Source organism: Chlamydomonas reinhardtii, chromosome 17 (assembly GCF_000002595.2).
Source record: "Chlamydomonas reinhardtii strain CC-503 cw92 mt+ chromosome 17, whole genome shotgun sequence".
NCBI lineage: Eukaryota > Viridiplantae > Chlorophyta > Chlorophyceae > Chlamydomonadales > Chlamydomonadaceae > Chlamydomonas > Chlamydomonas reinhardtii.
The window spans coordinates 4,056,835-4,071,794 of NC_057020.1; the positions used below are offsets into that span (position 1 = coordinate 4,056,835).

Consider the following 14,960-nt stretch of genomic DNA (forward strand, 5'->3'; position numbering starts at 1 on the left):
CTCTCATACCAGACGACCTAAAAGTTCATCATACCTGCTTATGAATAAATACCGTTTGCTTAAGTGCCGGAAAGTCAAGCTGTCTGGCAAAAATGGCTCAGAACGCTGGAATCGACGCGCAGGCGCTGCGAGTAAGCACTATCAAGGTAATATCAGCATGGCGATGCAATAACGTTGTATTTATGATTTGCGCAGGATGCGGGAGCACAGCTCGCTGCTGCGCGCAAAACGCTGGAGGTGCAGCGGCAGCTGCGCGAGAGCAATTTGAACGTCGTGCGACCGAGTAAGTAGGCATGTTGCGCTCACATTTGCGGGCCAAGTGGTAACGTGCAGTCGCGCTTAATCCGTGCTGGTTTGGCGCCCTGAAGGCGAGGACGAGCTCAAGCAGCTTGACAGCAGCATCAAGAAAAACTCTACACTTACCAAAAAGCTGCGGCAGCTCACGGAGGACAGCAAGCAGCCCATCCTTGACGACATCCGAAAGACGAACCAGAGCAAGGTGGGGGCGGGGGGCCTGCCCGACTGCACACAGGTCGCGAAGAATGACACTCAGGACGCATAGGGCTCGGGGAGGCGGTAAGGCAAGGACGTCATGGAAGGGGGGTTTGCGGGGGGCCGCTCAGGGGACACGCCACGCACCGCACCCACAGCGGACGCCGCGTCCGCGGTCACGCTCAAGCACGCCCCACGCAAACAGACCTTGTTGTTCCATCCCCCGCACCCCATGTACCTGTTCACGCTTGCATGCCCCAAACAGTATGTGAGCGAGGCCGTTGGCGCAATCTCGGACGCGCCCCTCCGCGCCGTTGACGTGCCGGCAGCCGTGGCGGTGTGCTCTCTGTTGCACCAGCGATATGCGGAGTTCGGGGAACAGATTGCACCGGCGCTGGCAAAGGTGGGGAAGCAGTGAGAAGGTACCGGTGTCACGGTGTGTGGCGTGTACGGGAGCGGGCCGGGCAGGTACCGCACTGCGGCACGAACTGACACGCGTGCAGCGCAGCATGCATCAGGAAGGGGGCGCAGGTGGAAAACGCAACTGGGAGGTCGCAGCTGGGAGGTGTGCATGGGAACTGTCAAGGCAAGCTTGTCGCTGTGCGGTGCGAGGATCCATGTGGCCAGCGCAGCGAGCCGTAGCCGGGCTCTCGCATGGGTGCGCAGTGCATCGCCCCTCAAATGACAGCGGGAGAGTCCTGTCATTTCACCGATACATGGCCCTTGCGCAACATCAGATCGGGATCCCGCGCCGCGCAGGCGTTTCCGAAGGCTGGGGCGGGAGCCGAGGGCGGTGGCGCGGCGGCGGAGCGGGAGGGCGCCAAGCGGCGGCGCGCGGCGCTGCGGCTGTTGGGCGAGCTGCTGGCGGCTGGCGTGGTGTCCAGCGCGACTCCGCTGCTCACCGTGCTGAAAGACCTGGTGCGTGCGTTTGCGTGGGTGCGTGCGTGCGTGCGTGCGTGCGTGCGGGGGTGGGGTCACGGGGTAAGTGCGTGGAAGTGCATTTCGGCGGACGTGCGGGCTGGCGGGCTGGAGGGGTGGCGGGCGGGCAGTTGGGGCGCACCTGCTGGTTGCGGCTGACTGCGTCTGGCTGCGGCACCAGGGGACACACGCGTGTTACGAAATCCAACACGGAGAGGGGGCAAGCGCTGCGCATGCAAGCCGCATCCCATCCGTCAAGGAACTGAAAGGTCCCGGGCATCCGCGCTGGTGCCGCAGGCCCTGCCGGACTACAAGAAGGATCGTGAGGGCGCGATCACGGCGCTGACGCTGCTGGGGTCCTTCGCGCGGCCCGCACGTGAGCTGCTGCTGGGGCTGCAGCTGCCGGCGGCGGCGCTGGCGGCGGAGACGGCGGTGCCCGCCGAGCTGGCGCAGGTGTGTGTTTGCGGAGCGGTGTGTGTCGCGGTGTGCGGCGCGCTGTCCTCGGCTGTGTGTGCCCCGTGTGTTGCAAGGGTCACCGCAAACAGCTCTCCGTGACACGCCGTACGGTCACGCCCGGTGTTGTGGGCCTTAGCCAGGATTCAATCCTGTTCACTGTTGCGTGCTGTCCACGACCAGGTACTGTGTGTGTATGTTTGCCACGCTCAACCGTTTACCCTGATGCCCCGCCTGCTGCCGCAGCCGGGTGCCGCCGCCGGCCTGCCACTCGACCTGGCGGAGGCGCTGGCGGCCTTGCGCGCCGAGCAGGAGGCCCTGCAGACGGAACTGGAGAAGAGGTGAGCGCCGGTCGATGAAACCATGTTGTTCGTCCCGACCCACTCGTTGATGTATGTATGTTGAAGGGAAACAAGTGCGCGCCCTCTACATGTATTTATATATGCGTGGTTACACAAGGTGCTGCGCACGCTCGAGCGTGGGCTCCTGTCGCTGCCGACGCGTGTCTCCCAGGCCCTTCGCTGGCACGCAGCGACCCGTGTGGTGGCGAACGGCCTTCGACCAGCCACGTGACGCTCGTACTGCCACATGTCCCGCCCCCATGGCTTCCCGGCTGACCCTGCTCGCCCGGTCCATCCTCCGCTGCTGCAGGTTCGTGCTGCCTACGTCTGAGGCGGGTGTGCTGTCCAAGGTGTTTGACCGGGCCTTCGAGGCGGCGGCGGCGGCGCTCGGGGAGGACCACAGACAGCTGCAGGAGGTGGGGGCGCGTGTGTAATCCGTGTATGTGTGTGTGTATGTGCGTGTGCGTGTGTGCGCGTGTGTGCGTGTGCGTGTGCGTGTGCGTGTGAAGGGATAATCTACGGGTTTGGATGGTCCAGCACTCGCCGCTGTGTGTCGCAGATTGAGGCTGAGAACTCGGCGCTGGTCAACACACGCGGCGACCTGCCCGCGGAGGCTGCCGCCGAGTACGAGCGCCGGCGCAAGGTGCGTGCGCCTCCTCCTGGTGGGGTGTGGCGTGCTTGTGATGTTAGGGCCTGCTTGATACCGGCGCATAACAGTGCAGTCCTCAGTCACTGCTGCATACTCTTCGATTTGTTACTTGTTTCCGGGACGCCCAGCGAATTTGATCACCCCATCAGCTCCCGACCACATCACACCACACCACACCTCATGCCGCACCCCTCTCCTTTTCGCTCTCCCCCTCGCTCTCCTCGCGTTTTTCATTGGGTTCGGCTTTAGTTTGGGCTGGTATCTGCAACTCCCCCCGCCCCGCCCCACACAGGCCTATGAGGCCCTGCACCGCGCGGTGGCGGCGCTGGCGGAGGGCCTGGGCCGCGACATGCCAGTGGCGGCGGCGGAGGACGCCTTCACCCGCCTGGGCGCGGGGGACAGCGCGGTGAGGGGGAGGAGGAGGAGGAGGAGGGGGAGGGGGAGGGGGAGAGGGGCAGGGAGAGGGGCAGGGAGAGGGGGAGGGGGAGGGGGAGGGGGAGAGGGAGAGGGGCAGGGGGAGAGGGAGAGGGAGAGAGAGAGAGAGGGCGGGCGCGAGGGCGAGGGTTTCGGCTGGCGCCAAGGCGTGCTGAGTCGGTCAAGGGGTGGGGCGGTGGGTGGGGTGGGTTGGTGGGATGGGTCGGCGCTGGGGCCGGGCATCATTGCTGCACCTGCGCACATGCCGTAGTGACCCCGGCGTCACTTGGCCGCTGTCGCACACACGCAGCCCCAGCCCTGCTCTTGTTTTGTGTGAGTCAGCAGTGTGCGTTCGCACATTTGATCATGTGGGATTTCTCGCGCGGTGTGCTGCCATGTACAGTCCAAGGAGGCCGCTGGCAAGGACGCGGGCCGCGACGCGGGTGGCGACGCGGGGGCTGCGCCAGAGCATGCCTTCGAGGACCCGGACGTCCGAGCCTTCTATGAGTCACTGCCTGAGGTGAGGGAGTGAGGGGCGGGGTCAGGGTATTGGTGAGGGGCGTGGGGGGATAGAGGGTTGGTGAGGGGGCGAGGGTATCGAGGATTGGTGCGGGCGTGGGGACGTGGGGGTTAACGTTGAACCAATGGGGACGTGGGGACGTGTGGGGTTGTCGGCGTGGTGGCCCCGGGGTTGGGGCCAGGGCGCGGAAGGAGCGTCCGGCTGGGAAGTGTGCGTGCGAGAGTGTGAGCGGCTTGCGATGTGTGTCACCAGCACAACCCCCAGCCTCCCCAGGATCCTGGTCGTGGGTGGGCCCGAGCCCGGAGCGTACTGTCTGTCCATACTGTCTGTCCACATCACACCACGTGCGCCCTCGTCGCTTTAATTAAACCTCCTCGCTCCATCCGTCTTCGACCCTTATAGCATCCCACGCCGCAAATGAAGTCTCTCACACCCACACTCACGCCACCCGTTCAGTTGCGTGGCAACTGAAGGGACCGACTCGATGGTGTTAGCTCTGTAGGACTGTAGCTGCCGGGCTGGCTGTGGATTGCACCTTCGCCACCTGCTGCCTCCGCTGCCGTTCCTCCAGCCGCGCCAGACGCGCTAGACGCTGGTCCGGCTGGGCCCGGCCGAAGTGATTACGATAGTGCATCTGTTGGGGGCGGCTTAATTACATGCGCTGTGACCTCCCTCGGGCGCGGGAAGCTTACAGTCCCGCTGCCCATGGCCCAGTTGGTATGTGCCGCCGATATGCCGGACACGAAAGTCGTGGCGCGGCCGCCCATGTCGCTTTTGCAGCGGTGGCGGACCGTGTGGTACCGGCACAAGTGTGAGGGCTTCCGCGCTGTGACCGCTAGGCTGCGGCCGCACGCACACGGCGCCCGTTCTGCAGCTTGCAGTTTGCAGCATAGCAGACCCAACAGCAGTGCCAGCAGCAGGCCAGGGCCCGTCTAACTCTTTTACGAAACCCATGTCATCAGGGCTTTTGATGCCACTTGTACAATGCGGACCACCCATGTCGGCACGCAGGTGCGGGAGCTCGTGCCATCGGTGCTGCTGTTTGGTCCGGACGGCAAAGACCCCCGGGCTGTGGCGGCGGTGGCGTCTACGTCAAAGGAGGCAGTGGGCAAAGAGCATCCCGCAGCAGCAGCAGCCGGGGGAAAGGAGGGAGAGGAGGGGCAGGCGGCGGCGGCGGCGGCAGGAGAGGGTGCGGCAGCACCGGCGGCGGGGGCGGCAGAGGACGCGGCGGCAGCAGCCGGTGCCTCGGGCGCCGCGGCGGGGGCGGAGGCGCCCGCTGCAGAGGAGGTGCGTGTTTGAAGTGGTAGCCTGTAATTATAGCTTTCCCCTGCTGTCAGTTTGTTGCCTGTCAGAGACATATTGCGGGGCGGTGGGCAGCAGCGCGACGGGCTCGTGTGTTTGCCCCAACGCTCTGCAGGAGACCCCGTTCGCAGCCGGTGTCACCGGAGACGGCGACGGGCGCCGCGCTAGCGCCGACGGCGAGGGCGATGCCGACGGCGGCGCGGCCGGCGGCGGCGCCGAGGGCGGCGGCGGCGGCAGCGCGGCGCTGGACCTGGTGCTTTCCAAACTGGGCACGTGCGTGTCGAGAGACCTGGCCGACGAGCTGGCGGTCAACTTCTGTTACTGCAACACCAAGGGCAACCGCAAGTGAGTGCTGTGAGACTGTGGGAGATTGGTGGTAGCGCGCGCTGATTGCAGCTGGGTGCTCATAATTAGCAGCCTGCGTGGGATCGCGCCAACACTGCGCAAGGTATGCCCGCCTGATACTCCTTCGGCCCCGCCACCATGACCCGCGTCTCGGCTTGGAACGACTACCCCCTCCCACCTCCGCTTCCTCCTGCCTTTCACTACCACTACTCACCACACACCCGCATTTGGTAACGACTTCGTCTGCAGTCTTCAAGGCATCCTGTACCGCTTTTTAAACCATCCTTGCAACCCCCGCCATTTGCCGTGCAGGCGGTTGGTTCGCGCGCTCGTGGATGTGCCGCGCGCCTCCCTGCAGCTCATCCCCTTCTTCGCCCGGGTGGTGGCGGTGCTGGCGACCGTGTTCCCGGACGTGCCCCAGGGTGCGCCGCCGTCTGCTGCCTTGCCTGCTTTGCCTGTTTTGCTTGGTTGGTTTCTTTGCGTCACTTTTGAGGGCGTGGGGCCCCCAAGGGGCACGGGTTTCACCCGCCCAATCCCCTTACACACACCGTGCGCACCGCAACACATTCACCGTGCTGCGTTACTTGTGCTTCAACTCATGTTACACGCTTGCGGATGTCGTCCCGTCTTCGTCGTGCAGCAACACACACTCATACGCGCACACACACACACACACACACACACACACACACTCGTACGCACATACACACACACATACACACACACGCAGGCGTGCTGTCTGCGCTGGAGTCCCAGTTCGGCGGGCTGCTGCGGCGCAAGGACCCCTCCCTGTCCGCCGCCAGCCTGGAGCCGCGCCTGCGCACCGCGCGCTACCTGGCCGAGCTGGCCAAGTTCCGGCTGCTGCCGCCCGGCAGCTTCTTCTCGGCGCTCAAGCAGGTGCGCAAGGGAGGTGGGGGGGTTGAGGAGGCGGGGGGCTGGGGGTGGAGGAGGGGGCGTGTGGAGGCGGTGGGGGCTGTGCTTGGCTACAATTGCTTTATTATCCCAACCAAACCCACCTTTGCGCAACACCACGCCTGCTGTCTACTTCGCTACACTTCTCTGTACCAATCCTTGCAACCCCCAGCTCCTGGACGACTTCACGGGCCACAACATTGACACCGCCTGTGCGCTGGTAGAGGGCGCGGGCCGCTTCATGTACCGCTGCGCCGAGACGCGGCAGCGCATGGAGAACATGATGGAGGTGGGAGTGGGGTAGCCGTTCATGGTTACTCAAGAAGTGAAGGCGGGGGGGGGGGGCGGGGGCCTGGGGGGCAGGAGGAGGAGAAGGAGGGAGGGGAGGGGGCGGGCGGCACACATTTGCTTCTGCTTGCGGCGTGTGCGGTATGGCTGAGCCGGGCGATCTAGCTAGACCAGGACGGTGCTTTCAACGTGTGTATGTATCTCGTTAGGAGGCCTTTCACGATTTCACATTGTCATCATTAAAGCATCGCAACAGGAGCTGTCACTGTGGTGTCAACATACGGTGTGCGCATGCGCATGTGCATGTGCATGTGCATGTGGTGTGCCCGGGGGCGTGCAGGTGATGATGCGGCTGAAGAACGCGCGCAACCTGGACCAGCGGCAGGGCGCCCTGGTGGAGAGCGCCTACTGGGCAGTCAAGCCGCCCAGCAAGGGCAGCCAGCGCAGGTGTGTGCGTTTATGTTTGTGAGGAAGGGGCGCATGGGGGGCGGGTCAGGTTCCCGGGGCGCCTTGTTTGTGGCGGCTGCCAGGATCGGCGCTGCGCGTCGCCCATACCTGGTTGATGCTTGGTGCTTAGGCTGGTTTGGCCTATGCTGAATGATGCTTGGTGCTTGGGGCAGGTAGGGCAGGTTGGGGGTTGATGGGGTGAGAAATTACACGGACGCACCCACCCACCAACCCGAACCTCCGGCATTCCCCACACCTCACACCACAACCCTGCAACCCGCGCCGCATACACACACACACGCCACGCAGGAAGCGCTCCCCGCTGCACGAGTACATCCGGCACCTCATCTTTGACGTGCTGGCGGAGAGCTCCATCCCCACCGTGCTGCGCAAGTTGCTCAAGCTGCCCTGGGCCGCGCACGAGCAGTACGTGGTCAAGTGCCTGCTCAAGGTGGGGAAACTTGTGTTAGAAAAAAACGAAGCCCGCCCAAGCGGCGCCGGAGTTACTTACGGAAACTTGTGTGTGTGTGTGTGTGTTCCTGTGTGTTCATGTGTGTTCATGTGTGTGGGTGGGTTTGGCAGGAGTTAAGGGATTTGGGGCATGGGGGTTCTCAACACGCGCGCGCGCGCCACGGCTTTGGGCTGCGTGCTTTCCTGCTCGCTGTGGCGCCTGCACACACACACACACACACACACACACACACACACACACACACACACACACACACACACACACACACACACACACACACACACACACACACACACACACACACACACACACACACACACACACACACACACGCACGCCTCCCAACCCTCTCTCCTCGGCAGGTGGTGCGCGGGCGCTACGCCAACATCCCGCTGGTGTCCTGCCTGGCTGCGGGGCTGGCCCAGTACCACGACTCTGTGGGCGTGGCGCTCGTGGACTGCGTGCTGGAGGACATACGCCTGGGGCTGGAGACGCCCGGAGCGGGTGAGCGTGTGTGCGTACGTGCGTGCACGTCTGACTGTATGTGTTGTATTGTAAGACATTACGTCAGCTTTCTTAGTTGCTTCCTGGCCACCTGCCTTCACAGCACACCACCTTTCTTCACAGCACACCATGGCTTTCTTCTTGTTCTTTTTGACACACGTTCCCATTCCCGCATGCCTCAGGCCTGTACCAGAAGCGCATGGCTGATGTACGGCTGCTGGGCGAGCTGTACAACTACATGCTGTGCAACTCCACGCCCGTGTTCGAAACGCTGTACCTGCTGGTACGACGGACAGGCGGCCTGGCAGACAGAGGAGAGGGGCGGTTGGCGGTTGGCGGGCATCTCACGTGGAGCGGGAGAGCGCCCGCTGGGGTTGTTGCAGTCGGGCGTGCGGCGGGACTCCCCCACGCCGAACGCGGGGGAGCAACCGGGGCGCACCCGCGCCGCCACTCGCCTACACATTGCAGGCACCCACACATGCCATACCCCAGCCGAGCACACCACCACCCGCAACCCGCAGGTGACGTTCGGCCACGAGAGCCCCGAGCTGGCGGAGCGACTGGACCCGCCCGATGACTTCTTCCGAGTGCGACTGGTGGGTACGGCATGCGGTACCGTACGGCACACGGTACCGTACGGCACACACACCTGTACGGCGCACACCCACAAGCCCCACACGCCTGCTACCATGCCGTGCCCGCACCAAGCCCCAAGCCGAAGCCCCCACGCGCACAATTGCGAACACTTCGCACATCATGCGGCTTCGTGCAGCCCGCATACTGTAGGGTAACCAACCGTGGCAACTCAGGCAACATTGCATGTCGCCACGCGGTTCGGCCCACGAATGACTCGTGACGAGTGACGTGTGCCGTGTCGCGGCGGCAACACCACCGGCCCCGCCGTGACATGCAGGTGTGCGCGCTGCTGGACGCGTGCGGGCAGTACTTCAGTGAGGGGGCAGCTCGGTCACGACTGGACCGCTTCCTCACCTTCTTCCAGGTGCGTGCCGGGTGCGGGACGGCGTGTGGTAGCCATTCATGGTAAAAACCGGAGTGATTAGATGACAAGTATCAAGTGCCGACGTGCAGTAGGAACAGCAGGAACATGATGTGGGGGCGGCAACACCTGTTATCGTGGTGGTGGCATTGTGCGCCGTCTGCCGCCACCGCATGCCGCCGGGACTGGGGCGCTGCGCCGCATCACTGTGCTCTGAGGCCTGTGAGGTTTCGGGTTCTGGGTTGCGTGCCATTCCTCACGCACCCACCGTCCCACCAAACACACACACACACATACATATATATACACCGTCTTTGCGCTTGTATCTCCTTGTGCTCTTGAATACATATACACACACACAGGCCTACATTCTGTCCAAGGCGGCCATGCCCCTGGATGTGGAGTTCGACTTGCAGGTGCGGATAAGGAAGTATGAGCAACTGCGGCCCCAGCTGTTTAGGAATGGCGTTGTGTGCGGACTGCGTTGTCTGGGAGGCCGAACACTTGATACTGTACATGTGTGCTCTGCCTGCCCAACCCTCATCACTTCTGCTACTCCGTACACAACCTGATAACAAATACACACAAACACGCAGCCCTCTGTGCAAACTCTGCCCCTATCCAGTACCACCTCCTAACATACCCGAGTCATGCCAGCAACCTCACCGCAATCACCCGTCCCAACCATCTTTGCACCCCCCCCCTCACACACGCACGCGCCCTCCCTCGCAGGACGTGCTGCACATGCTGCGGCCGCACCTGCGCCGCCTCGACTCGTACGAAGCGGCGTTGACCGCGGTCAACGACATTATCGCGGCCGAGGTGGCGCGCTTCGGCGCGCCGCTGGGAACCATCGGGGAGGAGGAGGGCGACGAGGAGGACGAACGGAGAGGTGGGCGTGTGTCAGAGAGGGGTGTGTGAACGTGTGTTCGGAAAACGGAAGGAAACGGAAGGAAACGGCCCTGCCAGTGCAAGTTGGATGTCAGAGGGTGTGTTTGTGTGTGGGGGGGGGCGTCAGCGGGGCATCATGGACCCGTGGTCGTTTCAACTTCTTCAGCATTGCGAGCCAGGTTTGGGGTTTAGGGGTCTGGAAGGGTTCTGGCATTGCAGGAGAGTGCAACCGCTCATTCACTCTAGACATAACCACTCGCCGGCTGCACCCATATGCACAGGTGGCGGCGGCGGCGGCGGCGGCGGAGGGCGCGGCGGTGATGACACCGAGGATGACGCCACGGGTGGTGTGGCGGGCGACGCACGCAGTCTGGACGAGATGAGTGGTCGCAGTTCCGAGGATGAGGCGTGAGTAGTGCGCCGTGTTTTTGTGTATGTGTGTGTGTGTGGTATATGTGGGTGTGCATGTGTGTGTTCAGAAAGCACGAAGGTAAAGGGTGGACGCACTGCGTGCGGGTGCGATAGCAAAGAGTGGGCTGCGTGTGCGTGTCTGTACTTGGGCTCTTTGATACGCGTTTTGTCTGGGCCACGGGGGAAAAGAGGCACCGGCCCTGCTCTGCCCACGGTTCTCTTTCGTTTACCTGCACTCAGCACGTCCCCCACTGCCCATCATCGTCTAAGTGAATCATGCCTGGACCCCACTTCCCCAACCGCCCCAACATACCGTATCAGTGAGGACGAGGTTGACGCGGACTTTGAACGCGAGTGGAACGCTCTGATGGGAGACACACAGAGCCGCTTGGGCGGCCTGTCGCTCAGCCCCGCTGGCCCGGCGGCAGCGGCAGCGGCGCCAGGGGCCGTAGGCACGTCAGGAGCAGGAGCAGGAGGTGTGGCGGCGGCAGGAGGAGCAGCCGGAGCAGGGGCGGCTGCAGCTGGGGAGCACGTGCACGGCCACGCGCACCAACGGCACCACCACCTGCATCACCACCAAGGGCCGTACGGGCCAGGGGGTGGCGGCGGTGACGGGGCGGACGGTGAAGGCGGCGGCGGCGGCAGCGTGACGCTCAAGATGCTGGTTAAGCGCGGGGGCAAGGATGACCGGACCAGGGAGCTCCAGGTTGGTTGGGTTTTACGGATACAAAGAGGTGTTCTGGCTTGGCTGGTTAGGGCCGTCAATGTAGGCAGTGTGGGCAGGTGGGCAACAATCACATGCTTGTGATATCATTGTTACGCGCGTTACCAAGGTAGTTGTGTTCATCGTATGTCAAACTGACATGCTCTGCTCCCGACATGCTCTGATTGTGAGGGAGTCGTGGATTCCTTGTTGACGGGTGGCTGGGACGCACAAACCCAAGTTTGTGTGCGTGCCGATGAGTACGCCCCTACAGTCGCTGACGCCTGCCGGCTGCCCCTGCACCGCCCTCCGCCAGGTGCCGCTGAGCTCGGCGGTGGCCATGGCGCTGCGGCAGCGCGAGGAGGAGGAGGCGCGCGAGCGCGAGGAGATGAAGCGGCTTGTGCTGGCAGCCAACAGGTGCGTGGGCACGAGGACAGGCGTGCGCGCCTGCCAGCGACTGCCTTAACTGGGCACAGCTACCTTGCTTGTACAACACGCGCTGTGTTCGAGGAGGGAGTGCGTTGTATTTTTCAATGGAAGGAAAAGCGCGGAACAATCTGTGTTTTGTTGAATGAATGGCTCCAACAGGGCTCAACAAGAAGAGCAGCTGGCGAGCTTGCAGCAGCAGAACGTGGGGCGGCCCGGCGGCGGCGGCCGGAAGGGCACCGGCTATCGCCAGGCCAAGCACACGGGACAGCTGGACATTTCCGTTCTTGACGACTTTGGGCCCTCGTACGATCTGCCTTTTGAACGCGCCGCCGCGCCGCCGCCAGCACAGCAGCAGCAACAGCAGCAGCAGGCGCCGGCGGGCGGCGGGCGCGGCGGCTACGGCGGGCGTGGCGGCTACGGCGGGCGGGGGCGGGGCCTGCGGGAGTATGGGTCATTAGGGTGAGGCTTTGTTGTGATGGGGCCAAGACCAGTGTTTGCGTTTGCGTGATTGCTAAGGGCGGGGAGCTACTGGCTTGCTTGTTGCTGTGCGGGGGGGCGTTGCCAGGCATACAGCGGGTTTGTTGTTCACTATCCCGCTTACACTGTACAGGTTGTCGCCTGTACTAGGCTTAGACCAAACACGTTGATGTGCATTGTGGGAACATGTGCATTGTGGGAACATGTGCATTGTGGGAACATGTGAACATCGTCTTGCCAGGTTGTGAGGCCACATGTGGCAAGAGGAGCTGGGTTGAGTTCGTAAGCACATGTGTCAGGGGTGCTGGCCGCGGTTGTCACGCCAGGGATGCGCAGTGGGTGTAGCACATTCGTTCGTGTTTCGTGTTTACTGGGGTTCCAAGGTCACATCATCGGGGCACGATGGCCCCGCGGAGCGTAAGTCGGTCTGGCAGTGCCAGTCTGTAGCGCCTACGAGGGAGTTGTAGTGATGAGCGGTTGACAAACGATGAAATGCATTCTCACAACGCTGCTCACAAGTAGTCAAAAGTGGCAAAGTTCACCTCAGCCTGTCTGGCAGGTGCTAGCGGGCTGGCCCTTGACCGGCGGTACGGCGGTTCTGACGTTAGTCTCGAGCCTACGTAAAGATTGCGGTTTCTTTCCGAGAGAGCGGTTACAAAGGAGAAGTCAGGGGAAGGGCACAGCAACACACCGGCACACAACCTGCAACGCGAGCAATCAGGACGTCAGAGACAACCACCAGGGCAGACCGTGAGACCGGGGCCCCAAAAAGAAACGAAGTAACCACGAACTCACAGAATATAACCACAGAATATAACCACGAACAACCTCATCGCCCGGACATAGCCGGGGTCGGTTTCCGCAGGCACATAGCCAAACCGGTGCCTAGCAATCGCGATGCCACAGCAGAGCCAACCGCAGCCAGACACAGCACAGTTGTCAACAGCTGCACTACTTGTCATGCCGCTACGCATGCCCTGCCAGCCCCACCGCGGACCGCTACCTAAACACCAGCCGGCTCCTCAGCCTGCGCGCTTGCGCCGCTTCTTGGGCGGCGCTGCGCTCTCCTCCACGTGGCCTTTCCCGCCCCCTCCGCTACCAAGATGCGCGCACGCGCCGCCGCCGCTGCCGCCGCCGCTGCCGCTGCCGCTGCCGCCGCCGCCGCCGCCGCCGCTGCCGCCGTTGCCGCCGCCACCACTGCCGCCGCCGCCGCCAGTCTGCAGCGATGCAGGTCGCTTGTGCCCCAGCAGCATCTCCACCAGCGCGTGCCGGATGTTGGTTGCGGAGTTGACGTCACGCCCCTGCTGCCCTGCACCGTCGGGAGGGTAGAGTGAGTGAGTCCCACTGAGCCCACGACTCAGCCGTCACCCAGCCGTCACCCAGCCGTCACCCAGCCGTCACCCAGCCATCACCCACTGAGCCCCACTGAGCCCACGACTGAGCCCCACTGAGCCCCACTGAGCCGGGTCATCCACGTGTCATCCCCACTGAGCCCCACTGAGCCCCACTGAGCCGTCACCCAGCCAGCCATCACCCACTGAGCCCCACTGAGCCGTCACCCAGCCACCAAGCCATCACCCAGCCAGCCACCCGCCCGCAAAGTGGACCCACCCACACCGTCCCGCAGTGGTTGCACACTTGGACTTGGTGAGCACGTGAGCCCCACCACGGTACAACCGCCTGCAGGCAGCGCTGCCCGTCACCGAGCAAGCGCCGCCCGCACTTCGCACACACCTGAGGAGGGAGGGGGCAGGAGTACAGTATCCCTTGCTGGCTACACGGCTACCTGTACACGAGCCCCATCCTGTCCACCCGACCACCTGTCTACTCATTCCAACCCGTCTGCTCTCATCTTGCCTGTGATGTGTAGGCACTTTTTGTCGACGCAGGCAGGCACGGACAGGGGCAATCCTGCCGTGGGGGGCTTCGCCTCCCCCCCCATGGTTCGCTTCGCTCGGGGGGCTCAGCCCAAAAACGGCAAAGAAAGCACAGTACCCCCAACCCAAACCGTCGCCAACACGAAACCTCCCGCAGGCGCGCGACAAAGCGCGGGCACACAGCCACACACGCACCGCCACGCTGCAGAATGGGTCTCGGGCCCACTTAGTTCGGGGCACAGACAGCTGCCGACTTCCACGCACACCCACCTATCCAAGCAGCCGCGTTCACTAGCCCATCCGTACAGCCGTGACATGCTGGCACGGTGATGACCCCCGTGACCGGCATATGGAAGGTAGCCGCCACGGGCCGCCGCATCCGCACGAGTCAGGCTAGTCGGCGTGACCATGCACCCCTGACCATGCCAGCGGACGTTGGAGGTGTCGGGTGGCCACCACAATGGGACACGCGCGGTTCAGGGTACCCTCCAATTTGAAGGCCTTAGGCGGGGGTGCTATGGGGTTTCTTGCACGCTGAAACGTTAGGAGTTCCTCCGTTTGCAACCTGCTGGCCGTCATGTACGGCAAGCGTAGGGGGCAGATGTGCACAGACCGACCCTCATTGGCACCGCCACCAGCAAATCGAATCAGAGCGGGCTCCCACGCTGCCAATTACATTATGGCACATATATAAATAAGCCTACCCGCTGTGAGCGCGATCGGAGGCCTGGGTGTGCACAACAAGGGCAGTGCCGGGTATGCACGCACGCACCGCTCGCGGCGGTCCCGGATTCAGGGACCTGACGCAGCCCTAACATAGATCATGTTCTGACGACCGCAGCATAAACAGCTGTTGTCTCGAGCACAAGCCGTAACCATTTCCAGCAAACGGCAGGTTCGCTTCCGTTCGCTTCCGTTGAAAGAAAATGTGCAACGGGGACTCAACCGGACCTGCACCCCCTCCCAAACTTATCTTTATGGCTTATGGAAGCAACCCTTGCATCGGAAGGTGCAAGCCCGACTTTGTTGGCGGTCCCATTCCCTTAGGGTCTAGGTGCCCGCGCTACTAGGTGCAATTGCTATGATAAGAGCGTAAATTACACAGGGCCAGAGACGTC

The 14,960-nt window shown here is 63.2% G+C and overlaps 2 protein-coding genes across 2 annotated transcripts; one reads left to right on the forward strand and one right to left on the reverse strand.

Moving 5' to 3' along the window:
• The first annotated feature begins 21 nt into the window (after positions 1–21).
• On the forward strand, positions 22–12,593 carry CHLRE_17g729250v5 (uncharacterized protein). The gene is made up of 28 exons (XM_043072397.1): positions 22–131; positions 196–283; positions 369–499; positions 758–895; positions 1,252–1,410; positions 1,708–1,863; positions 2,110–2,204; positions 2,515–2,620; positions 2,764–2,847; positions 3,146–3,259; positions 3,671–3,787; positions 4,799–5,074; positions 5,205–5,434; positions 5,747–5,856; positions 6,165–6,331; positions 6,519–6,635; positions 6,975–7,081; positions 7,391–7,532; positions 7,916–8,057; positions 8,240–8,340; positions 8,579–8,653; positions 8,971–9,057; positions 9,417–9,470; positions 9,787–9,946; positions 10,227–10,353; positions 10,678–11,062; positions 11,376–11,476; positions 11,648–12,593. Exons 1-28 carry the CDS (start codon positions 93–95, stop codon positions 11,949–11,951), a joined length of 3,912 nt encoding a protein of 1,303 aa, XP_042914856.1. The 5' UTR covers positions 22–92; the 3' UTR covers positions 11,952–12,593.
• A 12-nt stretch (positions 12,594–12,605) lies between these two features.
• Positions 12,606–14,911, reverse strand: CHLRE_17g729301v5 (uncharacterized protein). Its single transcript, XM_043072398.1, has 3 exons — positions 14,113–14,911; positions 13,577–13,699; positions 12,606–13,274 (listed from the first exon to the last, which is right to left on the reverse strand). The coding sequence occupies exon 3, from the start codon at positions 13,216–13,218 to the stop codon at positions 12,988–12,990; it is 231 nt and encodes a 76-aa protein (XP_042914857.1). The 5' UTR covers positions 13,219–13,274; positions 13,577–13,699; positions 14,113–14,911; the 3' UTR covers positions 12,606–12,987.
• Between the last annotated feature and the right edge of the window lie 49 nt (positions 14,912–14,960).